This window comes from Agelaius phoeniceus, chromosome 14 (assembly GCF_051311805.1).
Source record: "Agelaius phoeniceus isolate bAgePho1 chromosome 14, bAgePho1.hap1, whole genome shotgun sequence".
Lineage (NCBI taxonomy): Eukaryota > Metazoa > Chordata > Aves > Passeriformes > Icteridae > Agelaius > Agelaius phoeniceus.
This window is the reverse complement of record NC_135278.1, coordinates 20,682,733-20,701,540: the sequence shown is the minus strand read 5'-3', so window position 1 is coordinate 20,701,540 and position 18,808 is coordinate 20,682,733. Positions and strand designations below refer to the sequence as shown.

General features: G+C 58.2%; 1 protein-coding gene across 1 annotated transcript; it reads left to right on the top strand.

The window, feature by feature from the left end:
* The first annotated feature begins 12,698 nt into the window (after positions 1–12,698).
* Positions 12,699–15,907, top strand: ZIC3 (Zic family zinc finger 3). The gene is made up of 3 exons (XM_054641489.2): positions 12,699–13,756; positions 14,401–14,564; positions 15,023–15,907. The coding sequence occupies exons 1-3, from the start codon at positions 12,721–12,723 to the stop codon at positions 15,203–15,205; spliced, it is 1,383 nt and encodes a 460-aa protein (XP_054497464.2). The 5' UTR covers positions 12,699–12,720; the 3' UTR covers positions 15,206–15,907.
* Positions 15,908–18,808: the final 2,901 nt, after the last annotated feature.

Here is an 18,808-nt window from a genome sequence, read left to right as displayed (position 1 = left end):
TGTGGTGAGATATGTGTGCAGTTTTGCAGCAGCTGCAGAAAGAACTTGGTGCCAAGTTTCTATTCTAAACACCATTTTTTTTTTTGCTGCTGTTTTATGCAGCTCCTAATTCTCAAGGTGGAAATTATTATAATTATATATATTATTATAGTGATACCACAGTTGCTCTGAGTATAATTTGCTTTCATACCCTGAAAACTTTCCAACCCAAATAATCTTTCTGTCTGCTCTCTAGAGTTCAATAAAAAATACAAAATGATGCTGAATTTATGAAGAAATGTATCAGAACTATACAACAGCATCTGTAAAATACCGGCTAAATAATGCCAACATCTGCACCTCCAAAAAATTCATTCTTGCCTGGGATTTAGTGAGGCTGAAAGCACACTCAGCTTCATCCTCTGGGCCCCAGAACACTGTTTCCAAAGGTATTTGTGCATCTAATTGCCAAAAATATCAGAAAAAGTGGGGAATGGCTGGAGAGCTCAAGCCATACACTCTATTTAAACATTATTTTCTTCCTGATGAGGATTTGAGGACCCCAAATTAATTTTCACCCCACAAAAAAGAAATCCAATATGGCCATTTGTACGCTGTTCCTTGTCCCAGGTGGACAGATTTGGAAGGTTTTGGTTTCCTATCTTCACATTAAAAGTGTGTGTAAAATGATTTGCAGCAAGAAAATCTACACTTTTGAAGAAGGCAATCTAACATGAATGTATTGAAAATTCAAAATTTATATGAGAAATTGATATCATTCCAATGTAAAGCTAGAAATCCTGTTTCCATCTCTCCAGATACCAGTCTGATGTTTTGCCTGCTTTCCTCCAGCTGAATCTTCATTAAAGCCAACGGGCACAAATCATTCCAGCTCCATGGCAATGTGGGGTTGGGGGATTTACTTTTGTTGAAGCTCTGACCCCAGCCTGGGTGAGAGCAGCCAGATCAGCCCGTGCTGCTCCTGCCCTGGCACTTCACACCTGCACAGACCTGAGCGCGGCCTCAGCTGCCCGCAGGTGAGGGGCACCATGGCTTGAGGAAATTAAACCTGGGCGTGGAACCGACGGGATGAGCTTTGCAGGGGATGGTTGTGTGTGGTAGGAAAGTGCAGCATTTTCTGAATGCTGCTGCTTGGAACAGCAAGGGGACAGCTGCACTTCCAGCATGACTCCAGTCCACTGGTTTTGCTGCATTTGCATCACCAGGCTTTCTCTGAAGTATTTGACACAGAGATTTTTATTCAGAAGTATTTAAGCTTTGCTTTTGGGCTGTCCTGTGTCCCTCCTGGTGAAAGTTTTCCTGTGGAGCAGCTGGCTGTGCTGCATGGGGAGCTTTGGGTAACCTGCAGATGACTTGTGCAGGGGCTGATGCTGCTCCACGATGGAGAGCGCGCACTCCTGGCAGCAGCTGGGCTGGAAAGCTGTGAGCTGCTTCTCTCCCCAAACCTGGAGCTAAGGGAAAGGTGGAAAACTGTTCACCTGGAAAAATGAGCTAAAGACCTCACTGCCCAAATCCTACCTTTTAGAGGAATCAATACTTCTGCTGCTGTTGGGAAGTGAAACGCTGCACTGCAGCTGCAGAGTGTGATGTGCTGTGTCCCTGTCCAGGGTGAGCATCCTGCCCTTTGCATGGCTGGGGGACAGCCAGGGGGACAGCCAGGGGGACACCAGGGGGACACTGAGGGGGGACACCCAGAGGGACACCCAGGGGACACCAGGGGGACACCCAGAGGGACAGCCAGGGGGACACCCAGAGGGACACTGAGGGGGACACCGAGGGGGACACCCAGAGGGACACCCAGGGGGACACCCAGGGGGACACCCAGAGGGACACCCAGAGGGACAGCCAGGGGACACCGAGGGGGACACCCAGGGGGACACCCAGAGGGACACCCAGGGGACACCAGGGGGACACCCAGGGGCACCCCCCAGTGCACTCTGTCTCCCACTTGGCCGCCTCTCACCTTGCGTGCTGCAGGAAGGGTGGCACAGCAGTAGCAAAGGACACTTGCACGGTGCCCTCCTGGCAGTGTGGGGGGAAGCTGTTAAAATGGTTGTTTCTAAGATTTTCTAGTTCTGACTACGAGCTGGATTCTATTTTTCCCCCTGAATTTGAGGAGGTTGATTTTAGTGTTGTGTTTACTGCTTGGATCTTTGGGCTGAAGGTTATCTTGTGTTATTTCTTGCCACATCTTGGGTTAGTTTTGCATGCTTATTTTTACCTTTGGGGTTTAGGTGTTCTTTTGGTGGTTGCCTTTAAAAAAAACAAAACATTTGCTAAATTAATTCTTTAGAGAAGAAAAGCCAGGTAAAGCCAAGTAAGTGTATCTCTGTCCTGTGAAGGTTCAGGAAATGCAAAGCTATGGAGGGGGGAGAGATCAAGCATTTTGAAACAGCAATATTTGAAAACTGTTTTAAAGTGAATCTTTTCAGTATTGGAGACCCAATAACAACTTCTTTGGCAGGCTTGTGCAGGTGATGCTAAAGCTTTCCTGGCACCTGCCTCTGTACCTGTTCTGCTGTGATTCCATCAGGTGCTTTTGCTGCAGGGTCCCTTCTCCTTCTGCCAACAAAGCTATGGTGGGGCTGCGCCCCTGGGCAAGCAAACACCCCAGTCCTGTCTGTGCTGAGCCCCCGGGAGTGGCAGCAGCGGCAATATTTCTGATTCTCGGCATGTGACAACAGGGTCTGTGCTGGGACTTGGGCTGGTGCTCGGCCCGGGGAGCTGCCCCTCAGCCCCAGCCCGCCGAGTGCCGCATCAGAGCTCTGCTCTTCACTTCCAGAGCCCTCGGCGTCCTAAACGGGCGAGACACGTGCCGGTCCGGGGCGCCTCCTGTCCCCAGGAACTGCCCTCTGGCAGCTGGGAAATGTCTGCCCCTGCAGCCCCCTCCTCTCAGCGCGTTCCTACCCGCACCCGCAGGGAGCCCCGGCTCCAATTCTGCCCTCTGGCAGCGGGGTGAAGGGGCACAAAGTCCCCTTGGGCAGAGACCTGGGGACGGAGGAACAGTGTGGGTCCCCCAGAAATGCAACGGCAGCTCTGGCACACGTGTGGGGCTCGGCGTGGTCCCATCTCATGACCCCGAGGGCTGCTCAAAGCATCGGTTTTGGGGAGGGTCAAAGAGACAAATTTTGGGGGGAAGGCGGAAATGCAGGACAAAAGGGAGACCTTTCCTCTGCCTGATGGGGAGGAAATTAAAAAAGAAAAACGCTAATTAGGGGGGAACACGACACAGACGGTGAGGCTGGAAGCCACAGACCCCTTTGCGGGATGAGGAAGGGCTGTGGCATTGCCGGCAGCGTTCCCTGCTCGCCCCCCGTTCCAGCAAGCGCCGTTCGGGGGTCCTGGGATGGGGTGACCCTGGGCTTGTGGGGATCTCCGGCCCTGCTGCGGGCGAGCGGGATGGGCAGGGGCTTCCCACGGATGCGGAGCAACAACGCGGATGCCCGACAGCTTCTTCCTGCGGGGCAAATGGGAGGGCATGGGGTGGCTCCCGGCATCGAAGTGGCAGGTATTGAAAGAATATAAAATATATATTATATATATTTAGTTTTTTTCCCCTGCACCAGTAAGCCACAGGTCCATTTGCACCTGTAATTTTCTTTTCAGGGTGGGTGTGACGCAGCAGCCGCTACCGCCTCAGAGTTAAACGAGAAATAAAAGAGGAATAAATGCCCGCATCTGCCCCGTTTTGAAGGGAAATGACAAAATAATTTCGTGTCTCCCGGTATAGCCAAACCAGTGCAATGACCACGGGAGACCCCAAAGTCTGGGGAGAAGGTGCAGTCCTTTCCCGCAAACGAGCGGTGCGAAATCTTGTGCGCTAAAATGATGGAGGCAGGTGGGGGATCTCTGTAAATACGTTGAGCATCGGCAGTCTTTATGCTCAGGTCGCCTTGGAAGGCGGAGGGGCGTCGGGGATGGCCGTCCCTCCCGACTCCCCTTTCTGTAGTCTCTGACATGGTCACATCAAAGGACGCGCCGGGGCGATCTGTGCACAACCGAGTCCCTGAAATTTGAGCCTGGAAAGAGATACAAAACCAGATGATATTGATATGTTACTGAACAGAGAAATATTGGATGTGTCTGTACGTGCGCGATGCCAGAGGTTTGCACAGTTTGTCTGGAAACGCCCGGAACTGGAGGCGGGTTTTAATAAAAACCATTTGCCACTTGTCTTCAATTAGGGTCTAGAAATTCAGCAAAAAGAAGAAATGTCTATTTTTTCCCTCACTTGCTGTTGGGATCAAGAGGTAAAGGCGGCGCCCCTGCAGCGGTTTCGGGGCTGCGCGTTTCAGGAGAGAGGAAATCCAGGCGGTATTGTCGCGATCCGGGTCGGTGCCGCTCCTGTCCCGACACGCGGCTCGCCGCGCTCGCCGTTCCCCTGCCCGCAGCAGGACCCGCGCAGCCCCCGCGGGGGCTCAGGAGCGGCGGGACGGGGACAGCGGCTCCGGGGGCCGGGACCGCACCGGGCTCTCCTCGGCTGGGCGGGGAAAGGTCGAGCGCGTTGCAAGGTGGGGCGTCCTTATTATTTCACAGAGCTCTGGGGAGAGCCCCGAGCCGCGGCTGGGCGGCCACGAACCGTCCTGGCATCCTGGCACCCCTTCCCAGGCAGGTGATGGGCACCTCGGCAAGCCAACCCCCACCCCCGCAGCCAATATTCCCTGCATTTCGTGTCCGTGACAAATAGAGGCAACGTGAGACAGGAAAAAGGGAGGAGGGAGAGAAAGACACGCACACAATAGCCAGGCAAATTGTTAATAACTCCGGCGTTTGGGGAAGCCGGTACTGTAACTGCGCTCTCATCAGTCACCGCTCCTGAAGTGATAGTAAAAATGCATCTAAACATGCTGCGGTGTGATATATAAAAGCACAGCGGGATGAGCTGCTTTCCAAAAAGGGACTTGGTGATTGGTTATGCCTTGGCATGATTGACAAGAGCTTAGTTTGGTAAAGAGAAGACACGCAAGCTTTCACAGCGGGATTTCTTTTCTAAAATATATCACACTAGCCTTTGAAAAGCGCCGCACACTATAAGGGAAATAAGGTTGCTTTATAGTGCGCTGACATTTCTTTAAAACACAACTAAGATCAAAAAAAGAAATAAAATGTGTTCCAAACACAATGTTTTAATTAGTTTATTCTGTGCATTTGCTTTTATCTGGTGTATATATCACGGATCCCCACCCTTTAATTAAAACAACTGGCTGCCTATACAACAACATAGACAAATGCTTAACTTTCTCCTTTGTAGCTACAAGCAAACTCAATTTACTACGGCTCTCAGAAGAGTTTTTAAAATAAACGTGGACTCCTTGAAAGCTATTGGGGAACGGGCGAAGGTAGCGGGAAATGGCTGTTTCCTGGCTTTGAAAACTTGAGAGGATGTGCAGTGTCGCGGGCAGCCCTGCCCGCAGCGCTCGCCCGCCGGCCCCGCCGAGAGAATTGAAACGCAGCGAGGGCACAGAGCTGCCTTCATCTGGGCTGCGAGGGGGCTTTCCGTTTGCTTGGTTGCGTTTTGGATTTATCTTGGTTTCTCTCTCTTGATCTCTTTCTTTCTTTCTTTCTTTTTTTTTTTTTTTTTAATTTTAATTTTAATTTTGGTGCAATCCTCATCGAAGCCCAGATTGCCGCAAGCCCTCCCTCCCGCCAGCACTGCCCGCTCCGGGCTTGGTCACTTGAGGCACCTTTTCCACCGCCGTCTGCCCCGCCTCTTCCCGACAAGGTTCTCGTTACGGGACTGATTCTCCGGGTAGGGGAATAAAAGTCCTTTAAAAGGCTTCGACTCCTTCATCCCGTGGCAAGCACGCCGTTTCCAGGCGGGTTAACCGTCCCGCGGGGGCCGTCGCTGTGCCCAGCGCCCGGGGTGCGCTCCCGCGTCCCGCAGAGCGGGGCCTGGGGAAATTCCATCCCGAAAATACAGAAGGGAGGGAGTCAGAGCCGAGGGCACGTCTGTGTGGGGATATCGGCTGCAGGAATAGAGCCGGCTGTCCCCGAAGCGCCGCGGGCACCGGCAGGGGCTGAACCACCCCGGTGCCAACCCGGAGCCGCGCACAGGGGACACTGGGGCAGAAGCCCTCGCCCCACCCGCGCCGCTGCGATTCACCTGCCTTGGCCCCAAAGCTTCCAGCGGGGCAAAGCGGCTCCTATTGCAGGGTTATTTAACCCAGGGAAGCGTGCGAGGGCTGAGCCCGGTTCCACCGGGCGCCACGGCCGCCCAGCCCCGCTGACCCACGGCGCCCGGGGCGGCCGGAGCCCGTCGGGGCTGCGGAGCGCTGCCCTCGTTGGCCAAACGAGTGGGGCAGGGGCGAAAGGAGGAGCGGGTCCGACCCACAGCTGTGCGGGGGCACCGCCTGTCCCAGGGAGGAAAAGAACACAAGAGAAAAAGGGATGAGCAGATCACCCAAGGGGACCGTCGGGGATGCGTCCCGGGCCGGAGAGCGAAGGGGAGCTTGGCTCTTTCCCCGACACCTTGGGAAACCCCCCGGCCTTTCGGGGAGAGTCTCTGGGCGATGCGGCCGGAGAGAGGACGGCGAAAGACGAGCCGTGGAAAATTGTCGTTTTAATTGCTTAAAATACTTTAAATCGTTCAACACCTTGTTCCAACACATCATCGGGGCTGGCGAAATCCTGACCCCGTCTTAATGGATGCCGGCTGCGGGAGACGCCCACGGTGCCCGCTGCCGCTGTGCCCGCCGGTGCGCGGGGCCGCGCCTGAGGGCGTGAGCCGAGCCCCGGTCTCGGGCCCACCTGAGCCCCCCTCAGGTCCCACCTGAGCCCGGAACGGCTCCGCTCCGGGCAGTCCCGGCCGCGGCAGCTCCCCGCCCGGGGCCACACGGAGGGCGAGTCCCGCTGCCCGCCCTGCAGCTCCGGGCCGCGGCTGTGCCCAGTGCTGGGAGAGAAGAGCTGGGAGCCAGAGGAAACCCCACGTTCTCCCCTGGGACTCCCGGCAAGGAGAGCAGAGCGCTGGAGCCCCGGCACCCCCGGGCTGTCCCCGCAGCCGCCTCAGGGACCCGCAGCAGGCTGAGGAGGGTGCCCAGGATGGGCTGGAAGCTGCTTCCCCGGAGCTCGGCAGGTCCCTGGGGGTGACCCTCGGCAGCTAGAGACCGCTGTTTAGAGCCCCTGGGGGTGCCGGTTCAAACGGGGCGGCCTGCCCGGGAAGCGGGTTTGGCGCCGGTGTTTGCACCTGCTGTGAGGCCCCGGCGAGAGGCGGGAGCGGGGCCGGTGCCGGGACAGAGCCCCGTGCGTGCCTGCCCCGTATCCTCCGTGTGCGGGCAGGGCCGCTCCGCAGCGCCGCCCCGCGCCCGGCCCCGCCGCGGCCGCTCCGCTCACGGGGCCGCCGGCTGAACAACCGGGGCGAGGGCTCCTCCCGGGACAGCCCCTCCTTATTCTTCCTCCCGCTTTATCCCCTTCGGCTCCTCGGAGAATCTCTGCATGTCAGACCCCAACTCAGCACGACCAGGGTCCCCCGTCGGGGCCTCTCCGTCCCACCGGTGCTCGCCATTGGGAGGGGAGGGTCTGCCCGGCCTCGCCCGGCTCCCGGAGAAAGGCCCAGGGCAGGAGGGGGCCGCGTATTCCGGGTGCGGGCTCGGAAACAGCGGGGCGAAAAGGCAGCGGCCCCGGCACGCCGGGGAAGGGGCGGCTCTGCCCCGGCAGCTGGTGCCGGCCCGGCGACTCCCGAGGCCGGGATGCTTCCCCGGAGCCCTGGGCTTGCGGTTGCCCCTCAGGGCTCAGTCACGCAGAAAGGCTGCCTAAAGTCTGTGTCCCCCGCAACAGCGGGACAATAGAGCCACCCTTCGGGTCACAGGTCACCTCCTCGCTGATTGAGATATTCGCTGCTTCCCCCCAGCCTCTCCGCTCCTCGGAGGCGTGGGGGGGTTCTCAAGGGGGCGGCCGGAGGCTGCGGATGCTCTCGGCCGGGCCGGGGCGCCGAGGCCCCGGCCTCCCCCGCTGCCCGCTCGCTGTTCCTCCCACCGATGGCTTAGCGAGCGGCAGGCGGTGGGGGAGATGAGGAGTGGGCGCTTTCCCCTTCCAGAGGGTGGCCTTTCCTGGGGTGACTCCGGTGCGAGGGCACCCCAAGGTGCAGGGAGCCGCCTCAGCTCCCTGCAGGGCTGCGACCCCCGTTGTTCCCTACTCCTAGGTTTGCCTCGGCCCCATTTGGGCGACAGGACACAATTTATTATGCAGCACTTGTACCGGTCCTTGTAGTTTTCCCACTCGCTTCCGAGCCCGGTGCATATTTCCCGCGCAGCTGAACGGTTATCTTCATTTCAGGGGGAAACTTCTCCCATCACCACAACACGAGCAGCAAACCCTGGTGCCCGGGCGAGGTTGCCAGCGTCGGTGCCGGCCCGGCTCCCCGGGTGCAGGATGGAGCCCGCTGGCACCTACGTTTCCTCGCCACTCCGGTCTTTCTGCCTGCCTTCGTCTGGCCTTTGATATTCCTCGCCCCCTCCCCTTGCCGAAGTTCAGACCTGTTTACTCCAGCCCGGATCTCTGAAGTTCAAATGTACATGTGCTTCCCTCTCCGCTGAGTGACAGCTACAATGGAAATGTCTCGTTCGCTCCTGGTTTGCATATAATTACACCGGAGGTGCAATATGTTTATGGCAGGAGAAAAACTACTTGTCTTTACGCTTGTTAAGGATATTCATTTAACCGCGATACAGCGCGGTTTAAAAGCTCTTTAGGGTGGATGGAATATTCCCCTCGCCGCCGGCTCGCAGCTCAGCGCGAGGGGACTTTTGTTGCTGTTTTCCCGAGTTTGTTCTGCCTTTTCCTCGCGTCCTCGGTGCAAGGGACGAGGGAAATCCACGGACCCACAGACCTGCCACTCCCGGGGCCGTTGCTGAACTTCACCTGCCCCAGCCCCGCTGCAGAATCGGCCGTAAGGAGTGGGCACCCCCTGGGGACCGCGTTTTGCTCCTGCGCTGGAGGGCCCGGAGCTCGCGCTCTTCTCCCGGGCAAGGCTCTCGGACCGTGCCAGCGCTCAGCCCCAGGGTCCCCGGGCCTGGCAAACCTGCCAGGGGGCACCGAGGGACCCGCACGCTTTCCAGGGGATTTTACATTGTTGTAGCTCTTAAGTTCCAAAACCACTCAAAACCAAACCAAACCAAAACAAAACAAAAAGGTGGGAGAACTGCACAGTATTTGTTCTTGACGTAAAGCAGGGGGTCTTCCTCTGCCTTATCCTCGCGTTGGGAGCACGGAGGGAAAAGGGAGCCTGGAGACTACTTTTCCGGTTGCTGTTGTTTTCACGTTCGCAATTGAGATAGATTTTAAATAAAAGAGATGAGAGGTACCCCGACTTCTGGAAAATTAATTGAGTTTAGCCAGAAATACCGCTGAATAAAAATGGAAATTACTGAATTGATAAAATAAAGTACAAAATATATTTTATATATTTATATATATGCACACATATATTCCGAAAGCTCACCAAGGGAAAAACAATCATAGGCTATACGGACAATGATTAAAAAAAAAAAAAAAAAAAAAAAAAAAACCAAAAAAACCCAAACAACCAAAAATCCCCACCTCGTTTTACACAATTTTTGCTCCCCGAATTGGCAAATTCCAATCAGGAAGCGATGGGCTGTAAACAGTGCTAGAACGCCAGTGCGGATGCTGCCGGGTGAACACAGCCAGGCAAAGTTGGCAGAGTAGAAGTGGGAAACGTATAAAAAGAGATTTATAGGTTAATTGATGTAGCCCGATCCGCAAGTACACAGCTGCTAGGCAGGCTGTGGCCACCAAACCGTCCCGAAACGGGGAGTTCTCGTCCAAAGCTACGATCGCTTCGGTTTTCTTCCCGATCCCAAGCCCTAGGGATGTTTTTCTCGAAGCCCCCGATTCGCGCCGTTGCCGACGCGGAGAGATTTTTTTTAGGCGAAGAACAACTTAAGTGTAATTTTTTAAAAGCTCCTGCCGCCGTGGAGCCACACTCGCTCCTTCTCTCCGAGCCGGAGCTTTCCCAGCCCACACCCTCGCCGCCGGTCGGGGCAGCCGCAGCCCCGCGTGGCGTGGGCACCCGGGCGGGCAGCGCCGCTCGGCCACCGCCACCGGCACCGGCACCGCCACCGGCCCGGCCCCGGCGCGTCCCCCCACTGGGGACACAATGCCACACGTGAGGCCTCTGCACAAGCAGGGGTCAGTCGCCCTCGGTCGCTCCAGGTCGGCGACTTCAGAGGCGCTGCCCTCCCCGACACTCAGCTGACGGGAATAATTGAATTTGCAACCCCTCCCCCGGCCTTTTTTTTTTTTTTTCTTCCTTTCTTTCTTTCTTTCTTTGTAATTTTTTTTTTTAATTTTTATTGTGGGGTTGGTTGTTGTCGAGAAAGCCCTACATGCGCGGGAGGTAATGAATGACCCCGCCGCAGCCCTCCGGAGACCGGCAGGTAGAGCTCGGGGGAGCAGCAAGGGGGGTCGGGCCTCGCCCCGAGGGCCGCAGGCCGCGCACCGGCTCTGCCCGGCTGTCCCCGGCTGTCCCCGCTTGTGACCGGCTGTGCCGGGCCCTGCCCCGCTCCCCGGCTCCCGGCCGAGCCGCTCCTGCCGGCCCCCTCGGCTCCCGCGGAACGGCCGCGGCTGCGGGGCAGAGCAAAAGGCGGCCCCGACCGCCCCCGGTGGGTGCCCCCAGGGCGGGTCCCGGTGGGTGCCCCCAGGGCGGGTCTCGGTGGGTGCCCCCAGGGCGGGTCCCGGTGGGTGCCCCAGGGCGGGCCCCGGTGGGTGCCCCCAGGGCGGGTCCCGGTGGGTGCCCCAGGGCGGGTCCCGGTGGGTGCCCCCAGGGCGGGCCCCGGTGGGTGCCCCCAGGGCGGGTCCCGGTGGGTGCCCCAGGGCGGGTCCCCGCGCTCCCGCCTCCTGCTCTGCTGCCATCGTGCACCAACGGCAGCGGCGGACTCACCTTCCAACTTTAGGACTGTTCTTGGCGGCTGTGGCCTGGGAAATTTGAGTGTTTGACGGGTACCGGTGCTATCTCTCGGGGACATTTTATATCGGTGGCTTTTTTGTCTCCCCTTTCTTTCTTCTTCTTTTTTTTTTTTTTTCCCTCTCTCTGTCTTTTTTTTTTTTTTTTTTTTTTTTTTTAATTTGTCTTTTACTCTCTCCCTACAAACCTTAAAATAAAGAAGACGAAGCCTTTCCCGGGGCTGATTGGGGGAAGAATGTGAAAGGGCCGCGGTTATAAAGAGCTGCTTGAAGCGGGCTCTCAATGCGTCTCTGAACTTGATCAGATTTTACGTTTCCTGCAGAGAGCCGGCGGCGAGCCTGAGACCAGCCCAATAGCCAGACTTGGGGGCTCAGCAAACCTCAGGATATTACAATTACAGCCATCTTTCTTTCTGCCTTTTATTTCCACTCTTGCTCCCCATAGTTCTTTGCAAATGCTTTCCAGAACAGAAAATGAGTGGATTTATAGCGCTGTCTGCAACCGATAATTATTCCAAGGCAGAACGTTTCCCTTGCAAAATAAAATTTAAAAAATTAAAAAAAAATAAAGGGGGAAAAATAGAGAAAGAAAGAAGGAAAAAATAAGAGAGAGAAAGAAAGAAGGAAAAAATGAGAAAGAGGGAAAGAAAGAAGGAAAAATGAGAAAGAGAAAGAGAGAAAGAAAAGAAAGAAAAGAAAATACCAGAGTAGGAAAAACGAGGCAGGAGCCGCGGGCCGGCAGGGGGTGGGGGACGGAGCGAGGGGGGAAAGGGGCTGGGCTCGGCCGGCGGGGTGAGCCCCGGCGCGGTCCCGCTGCGCACCGAGGCTGAGGGGCAGGAGCGGGCTCCGCACGCACACTGCGGGCGGTTCTGCTCCCGCGTTTAATCAGTCAAGAGAAAAATGGACAGAAAAATAAAACAAATATATAAAGTATATATGATTATATAGAAATGTATATATATATATATATATACATAAATAAACTCTAACAGCCTCGGCTTTAGCTTTTTTTTTTTTAATTAAATTTTATTTTTGAATCAGCGCGGCGGCTTTGCAGCGGCTTTACGCCTCCCCGCCGCGCCGCCTGGGGCGAGCATCCCGCACGGCGTGGGGCGGCGCTGGCAGGGCACGGGCGGCGGGACACGGCGGGACAGCAGCGGGACACGGCGGGACAGCAGCGGGACACGGCCGGACGCGCGGGGCCGCCCCACGCGCGGGGCTCCCGCCGCCCCGGGCCCCCCCGGCCGGCCCCGCTCTACCTGCGGGGCGCGCGCGCCCAATCAGCGGCCGCGGCGGCGCGGGGCGCGTGCCAATCAAGCGCGGCGCCGCCAATGGGGCGGCGGGCGGCGGGTCAGGTGACCGGCGGCGCGCGGCTCCCCATTGGCGCGGCGCGGCCTGGGCCGGGGTTGGTTTATGTGCGAGGCGCGGACGGGCGCCCCGTCAGTGCCCCGACGGCGCCGAGCGGGAGCGCGGCCGCCCCGCGCCTCCTCGCCCTGCTGCGCCGCCCTGCCCGGCCCGGCGCGGGGGGCGGGTGGCTGGTTTGGGTTTTGTGGTTCTGTTTCTGGGAATTTTTTTTTGGCTTTTTTTTTTTGTTTTGGTTTTTTGTTGTTGTTGTTTGTTTTGTTTTTGGTGCCGGCCGGGGGGTGCTCGCCTCGCTGCCCGCCCGCGGCCGGGACCGCGCCTGCCCGCAGCGGGGGGCGGAGTGGGGGTGCATTTTGGGGTGGTTTTGTACTTTTTTGGGGGCGGGCGGGAGGAGGAGGGGGGCGGGCAGGCTGCTGCCGCGCCGACGGCCCCGCGCCCATGACGATGCTGCTGGACGGAGGGCCGCAGTTCCCGGCGCTGGGGGTGGGCGGCTTTGCGGCGCCCCGCCACCACGAGATGCCGGGTCGCGACGCCGGCGGCGGCGGCATGGGGCTGGGCCCCTTCGGGGACTCTTCGCACGCCGCTGCCTTCAAGCTGAACGCGGCCCCGCACGACCTCGCCGCCGGGCAGAGCTCGGCATTCACGCCGCAGGCGCCGGGCTACGCCAGCGCCCTGGGCCACCACCACCATCACCACCACCACGCCGGCCAGGTGCCTTCCTACGGCGGGGCCGCCGCCTTCAACTCCACCCGCGACTTTCTGTTCCGCAACCGCGGCTCCGGCATCGCGGACGCCGCCTCCGGCACAGCGCAGCACGGGCTCTTCGGCGGCTCCCCCGGCGGCTTGCACGGCCCCGGCGGCATCCCGGACACCCCGGGCTACCTGCTCTTCCCTGGGCTGCATGAGCAGAGTCCGAGCCACACGTCCCCCAACGGGCATGTGGACAACGGGCAGATGCACCTGGGGCTGCGCGGGGACCTCTTCGGGCGGCCGGATCCCTACCGGGCCGTCTCCAGCCCCCGCACGGACCCTTACGCCGGAGCCCAGTTCCACAACTACAACCACATGAATATGAATATGGGCATGAACGTGGCGGCCCACCACCACCACCACCACGGCCCCGGCGCTTTCTTTCGGTACATGCGCCAGCCCATCAAGCAAGAATTGTCCTGCAAGTGGCTCGACGAGAGCCAGCTCAGCCGGCCCAAGAAGAGCTGCGACAGGACTTTCAGCACCATGCACGAGCTGGTGACCCATGTCACCATGGAGCACGTCGGGGGGCCGGAGCAGAACAACCACATCTGCTACTGGGACGAGTGTCCGCGGGAAGGCAAGTCCTTCAAGGCGAAATACAAACTGGTGAACCACATTCGGGTGCACACGGGGGAAAAGCCCTTCCCGTGCCCCTTCCCGGGCTGCGGCAAGATCTTTGCCCGCTCCGAGAACCTCAAGATTCACAAGCGGACGCACACAGGTAAGGCCCGTGTGCGTGTGTCCCCCCTCCGGGACGGGGGGCTCCGGGGGCTGCGGGGACCGGCTGGGCCGGCGGCCGCCGGCTGCACGGCGCTGCCTCCGCTCTCGGCCTCCGCAGAGGAGGGAACCAGAGAAATGCTAATGAAATCTCATTTTCGGTGACTTCCGCTCCTGTTTTATTTTTATTTTTAGGCCTGATTGGCGTCTCTTCTAATTAAATCGGCGATACTTTTGTCAAAGTATTTTTATTTACATCCCCGACTTTCCTTCGGCCCTCCTGCATGGGTGGAGGGAAGAGAGGGGGAAGGCTGGAAGCAAACGTACTTTGGCTTGTATCCTCGAGTAGGTCTTGTAAAGCTGTCCAAGCCGCTGAATTTATCTCGGGTCTTCTTTCCCAAGCTCGCCCAGCCGCCTTCCCTGCTGGAGCCCAGCGTGGGCCTGGCGGGAGGTGAGTTAAAAGTCATAAAGGCTGATCCAAATTTATCCGACACGTAACAAATCTTGCCGTCCATCTTCCCCTTCTTCATTTGTTGTGGTGCTTGTGCATCCATAAGGTGGGGCGAGCAGGGCAGATGCTGTCCTGGGAGGAGGCGGGTGGGGATGGAGAGGGGAACGGCCCTCCTTCACCCTCTCTAAATTTCACAGGTGAGAAGCCTTTCAAGTGCGAGTTTGAGGGCTGCGACAGGCGCTTCGCCAACAGCAGTGACAGGAAGAAACACATGCACGTCCACACCTCGGACAAGCCCTACATCTGCAAGGTGTGCGACAAATCCTACACCCACCCCAGCTCACTTAGGAAACACATGAAGGTAAATCACCGCAGTGCTCCAGCCCTTTCCTCCCTGAGCAGCGGTGCTCAGTCGCTGGTGTGCTCAGGGCTCATTCCCCAGAGCAGGGCAGAGCTGAGCTCCGTGTTCCCAGCGCGGCCCGAGCCGTCCCCGCTGGCTGGGCAGTGGCTGGAGCACAGCCCGGGGAAATGGCGCAGTTTCTTTCCGTGCCGCCCCCGGTGCAAGCGCTGCCCGGGGTGCGGAGCGGGGCTCGGTGCGGGCAGGCTGTGCCAGTGCAGGCTCGCCCGTGGCTGCGGCCCCTCGTGCGGGGATGCTGCACCGTGTCCGGGGCCGCGGCCGGCGTTTGTCGCGGGGCACGGGCTGCCTGACGGCCGGGCAGGGCCGAGCCGCTGCTCACAGTGCCCCTCCTGCACGGAGGAGCAGCCCAGCGGGCTGGCGGAGGCCCCGAGCTCGCTCCCATCTCTGCCTCTTGGTTTTAGGTGCACGAATCCCAGGGGTCGGACTCTTCCCCTGCGGCCAGTTCGGGGTACGAGTCCTCCACCCCCCCTGCGGTGGGCTCCGCCGGCAGTAAGGACTCCACTAAAACGCCGCCGGCCGCCCTGCAGAGTAACCCCGGCCATAACCCTGGACTGCCCCCCAATTTTAATGAGTGGTATGTGTGAAGGCAGCTGCTGCCCGGCCACAGACTGGACCAAATGCACAGGGAACGAGGAAAGAAAAAGGACAAACCAAGCCAACTTCAGCTCGCTCCCACGGAAATGGAGTTTCCACACCGACGACCGCATAGGGCTAACACCTACTTAACTGCCAGGATGCGGAGGGGGGTCTTTTATTATTATATTATAATTATTACTATTTTTTGCAAGCCCAGACGCTGGACTAGCCATGTCCTTTTCTCAGGATTAGATTTCTTTTTTTTTTGTTGTTGTCATTTTTTTTCAGTCTCAGTCGTTTCTTTGATTTTCACCCCCCCCACCTTGCCTGAGTCTCTGTTCCTCCAATTCCCCACTTACTTTATTTTTCTTAATTTTTTTTTTCTTTCTTTCGGTGGGATGTTGACATGAGGATGAAAATTCTCCTTCGCCTTAGTGGTGATTGTTTAAACTTACAGTCTTAAACCGTGCCAAAGTCCTGTTATGTCTTGAACTTTCCTTTCTAGCTCTCCTGCTGCTTCTTTCTCTGCTCTTCTCTTTCTCCTTCTCTCTCCAAGCATTACACTTGTGAATGTATTCTCGTCTGATGGGGTCGGTCAGTATTTTTCAGGATGAGGATGTGGTGTTTATTCTGCCCAGATTGTGACGTTTAGTATAACAGTTGCCTTTTTGTAATAACTTTTTTTGTAAATACATACCCATGATGCCATATTTATCGTTCGTAATTTAATATTGATACAAAGTGCCGGGAACTGAACAATATTTATGGGGGAGAAAAAATTGTTTTCTAACAAAAAAATACAAACAAACAAAAAAATTCCAACTCTGTACAGCTTTTGGTTATAACTGCTTTAGCATTAAAAGTTTATTGTTTTGGAAAGAGCCGTTTTTGACCTCCTCCGGGGCACGGGGCAGCCGCGGGTCCCGTGGCGGGCCCGGCCGGCGCTGCCGCCGGGGCCGGGCCGTTGTTTTCGACCGGCGATGCCGGTGGGAGCCCCCTCCTCGCCGCCGCTCTCCGCCGTCCCTTTGTCCCCGCCCTCCACCGCCCAGCGGCTTCGCGAGCGGGCCGAGGTCGGGGCACGGCGCCGGCGAGCTGGAGCAGCCTAGGGGGCAGGGGGGCCGCCTCGACGGGGCGGTCCCGACGGTGAGTAGCGGGTGAGTACCCAGTGAGTACCGAGCCGCGCGGCGCCGCGCCCGGGGCAGCGCGGGGTGCGGGGCCGGGCAGCCGTGCCGACACCGGGCTGCTTGCCGGGGGGTGCCCGGGAGGACCGAGCGGCGGGCGGGACTGTCTCCGGTATCGTCTGGTTTGTTTTGTTCTGTTTTTATTTCTGACTAGGATGCGGAAAAGCCTTCCCGTCTTCAGGAGAGGAGAGGGATCGAGATCAAACATCTCCCCCGAGAAACTTGCCGGCGTCGCACAGGAGCCCCAAGCAAGCAGAGCGACGGTGGAAATCGCGGTGCAGCGCGGGCCGGCCGGGGCTGAGCGGGAGCGCCGACGGCCGGCCCGGCCCGGCCGCTCGGCTCCGCATCCCCGTCCGGCAGTAGGGACTTGCCGCGGGCTGAGCCCAGCCCCGGGGGCAGGCAGGGACCCGCGCTCCGGCCGCCGCACCTTCGCTGACCGGGGAGACCCCAGAGCGGCCCGTCTTGAACTTGACGGGGGGCACAGTGGAAGGACGGGGGGTGGCCCATCCCCTCCTCTTGCCGCAGGGGCCGCTCGGGCGAGCGACCCGCGGAACCTTGCATGCTTTGAAATTTACGTTGAGCAAATTTACCCTCTCCTTCCTCCAAAGGTAGAAAAAAAAAAGGAAGAAAGGTTTCTCGGGCAGAAAAGGACAGGAGAAAAGTGGATTGCAGCCTCTGCAGCTGCACAGCTAAAAAAAAATGTCCCCGAGATCCCCACTGGCCCCTTAAAATAGTTCCCTTGGAGGTGTCCCGGCTAGACGTGGATGTCTGCTTCTCTTTTGCTGTGAAGTCTTTCTCTCGCTGCGCGCAGAGCCCGGCCCGTGGCTGGACGCGGAGCGCTGCCGGCCCGGGTCCGGCCCGGGGGGCGAGCGGGACCGCCCTGCACCGCGGCGGGCGAGGAGCAGCGGAGCCACCGGGGGCCGCCGGGTTTTCCTCGGACACCCACCTGGGTCGTGTCTGCGTTGCTCCGGACCGCGCCAGGCTCGGAAAAGGTGCCGGTAGGCTCGGTTTCGTTACTGCTTTGCTCGGAGCCGGGGAGGCGCGGGGCGCGCTGGGCTCCGCGGGAGGGCCTGAAGCGCCGTCCCACGGTGGGGCCGCTGCTGTGGCTGGGGTTGTCCTGCCTGGGGAGCCGGGGCCGGGAGGTTATAGCGTCTCGGACCCGGGAGTAGCGGCCTCACTGGAGGATCAGTGCAGGGGCCGTTTCTGGCCCCACAGTGTCTCTGGCTGGTCCCCGGGGCTTTGGGTCATGCTGGCAAAGCTGCGCTCCTGCCTGCCCCCGCAGGTGCTTCCTTCAACTGGCAGCACTGCCCCTGCCATTTTTATATCCAGGACTTAAGAGCAGCATCCTGGCTCATTTGGCTTCCCTGGTGTCACAGCCGGTCTCCCACCCTCGGGCCTCCCCATCCAGACAGGGCCTGCAGCCAGTTTGCAGAAGAGTGGAGCAAACTGTTGACTACACCCCACTGAGGTCCCGCGTCCCCCTAGGCCGTTCTGCAGCCCTCCAGAAATGGGGCATGGATTGGGCAGGTGCAGCTCTGTGTGTGTGTGTGATACGACATGAAGCAATGGATTTGGGGTGGGTTTAGAGAGAGCAGGGGACCTGCTGGCCCTGAAGCGCTTTCGCAGCGCAGGGTGCAGCGCTGTGAGGTGGGCAGGGGCCGTGCCTCCCGAGCGTGAACCGTGTGCGGTGGGTGCTGGTGCCAGCGCCTCTGCCCCGGCACCGGCTGCTGCTGAGTGACTGAGTCAGACTGCGGAGTGACGCCAGAGAAGGGCTGTCTCTCCCTGCAGCCTAGTCCTCGGCTTTCAGGGACAAGTAAAAAGGGGTTTTTTGTAAAAAGAGTTTAAAAGTTCCTGTTCCTTACCCTTGCTAGTTGCAGGGAGATACGGAGAGTTCTGGAATGGGAAATACCTTCTTTCCTGGATGTCTTAGGCTGGTTTTGTGAGTTAAGGAGAGACAGCTCATGATTTTCAAAGCCAGGGCCTGGCAGTGGAGATCTGTGCTCGCAGTTTGGACAAAACCATTACAAAGCTGACCAGGGCAGGACAGTACTGACAGGACAGGTGCCCTGTCAGCTCAGCTTCTAGTGTGTCACGAAAATGGGACTTGTGTCACGCCCCAGAAGAGTGCCAGGACTGTTCCCAAACAGGGGACATGTTCTGCTGGCCTCTCCCAGCTAGCAGCTCCCTTGAAGTTGCTGTGCTTGCTTGTATGAGCGGGATTAGGTGGATTTGTCCCCAGATGAACACAACTCGGGATGATTTTCTTAAAGGAGTAATGTTGATTCATTTGCTATAAGGAATCTAAGCAGGGGCAGGCGATGAACTGGAGCCATTCCATCTCTACCATGCTTTATGAGCCATGAACATTTTGATTCCTTTGGTGTCATTGTTTTTGCATATCTGTCTCTGTGTCTAGTGTAATCCTCTGAA

Excerpts from the sequence above, each read along its gene's own strand:
- ZIC3 (XM_054641489.2), top strand. The coding sequence starts at position 12,721 with ATGACGATGCTGCTGGACGGAGGGCCGCAGTTCCCGGCGCTGGGGGTG. Across the intron at positions 13,757-14,400 it reads TCACAAGCGGACGCACACAG|GTGAGAAGCCTTTCAAGTGC; the intron begins GTAAGGCCCGTG and ends TAAATTTCACAG. Across the intron at positions 14,565-15,022 it reads CACTTAGGAAACACATGAAG|GTGCACGAATCCCAGGGGTC; the intron begins GTAAATCACCGC and ends TCTTGGTTTTAG.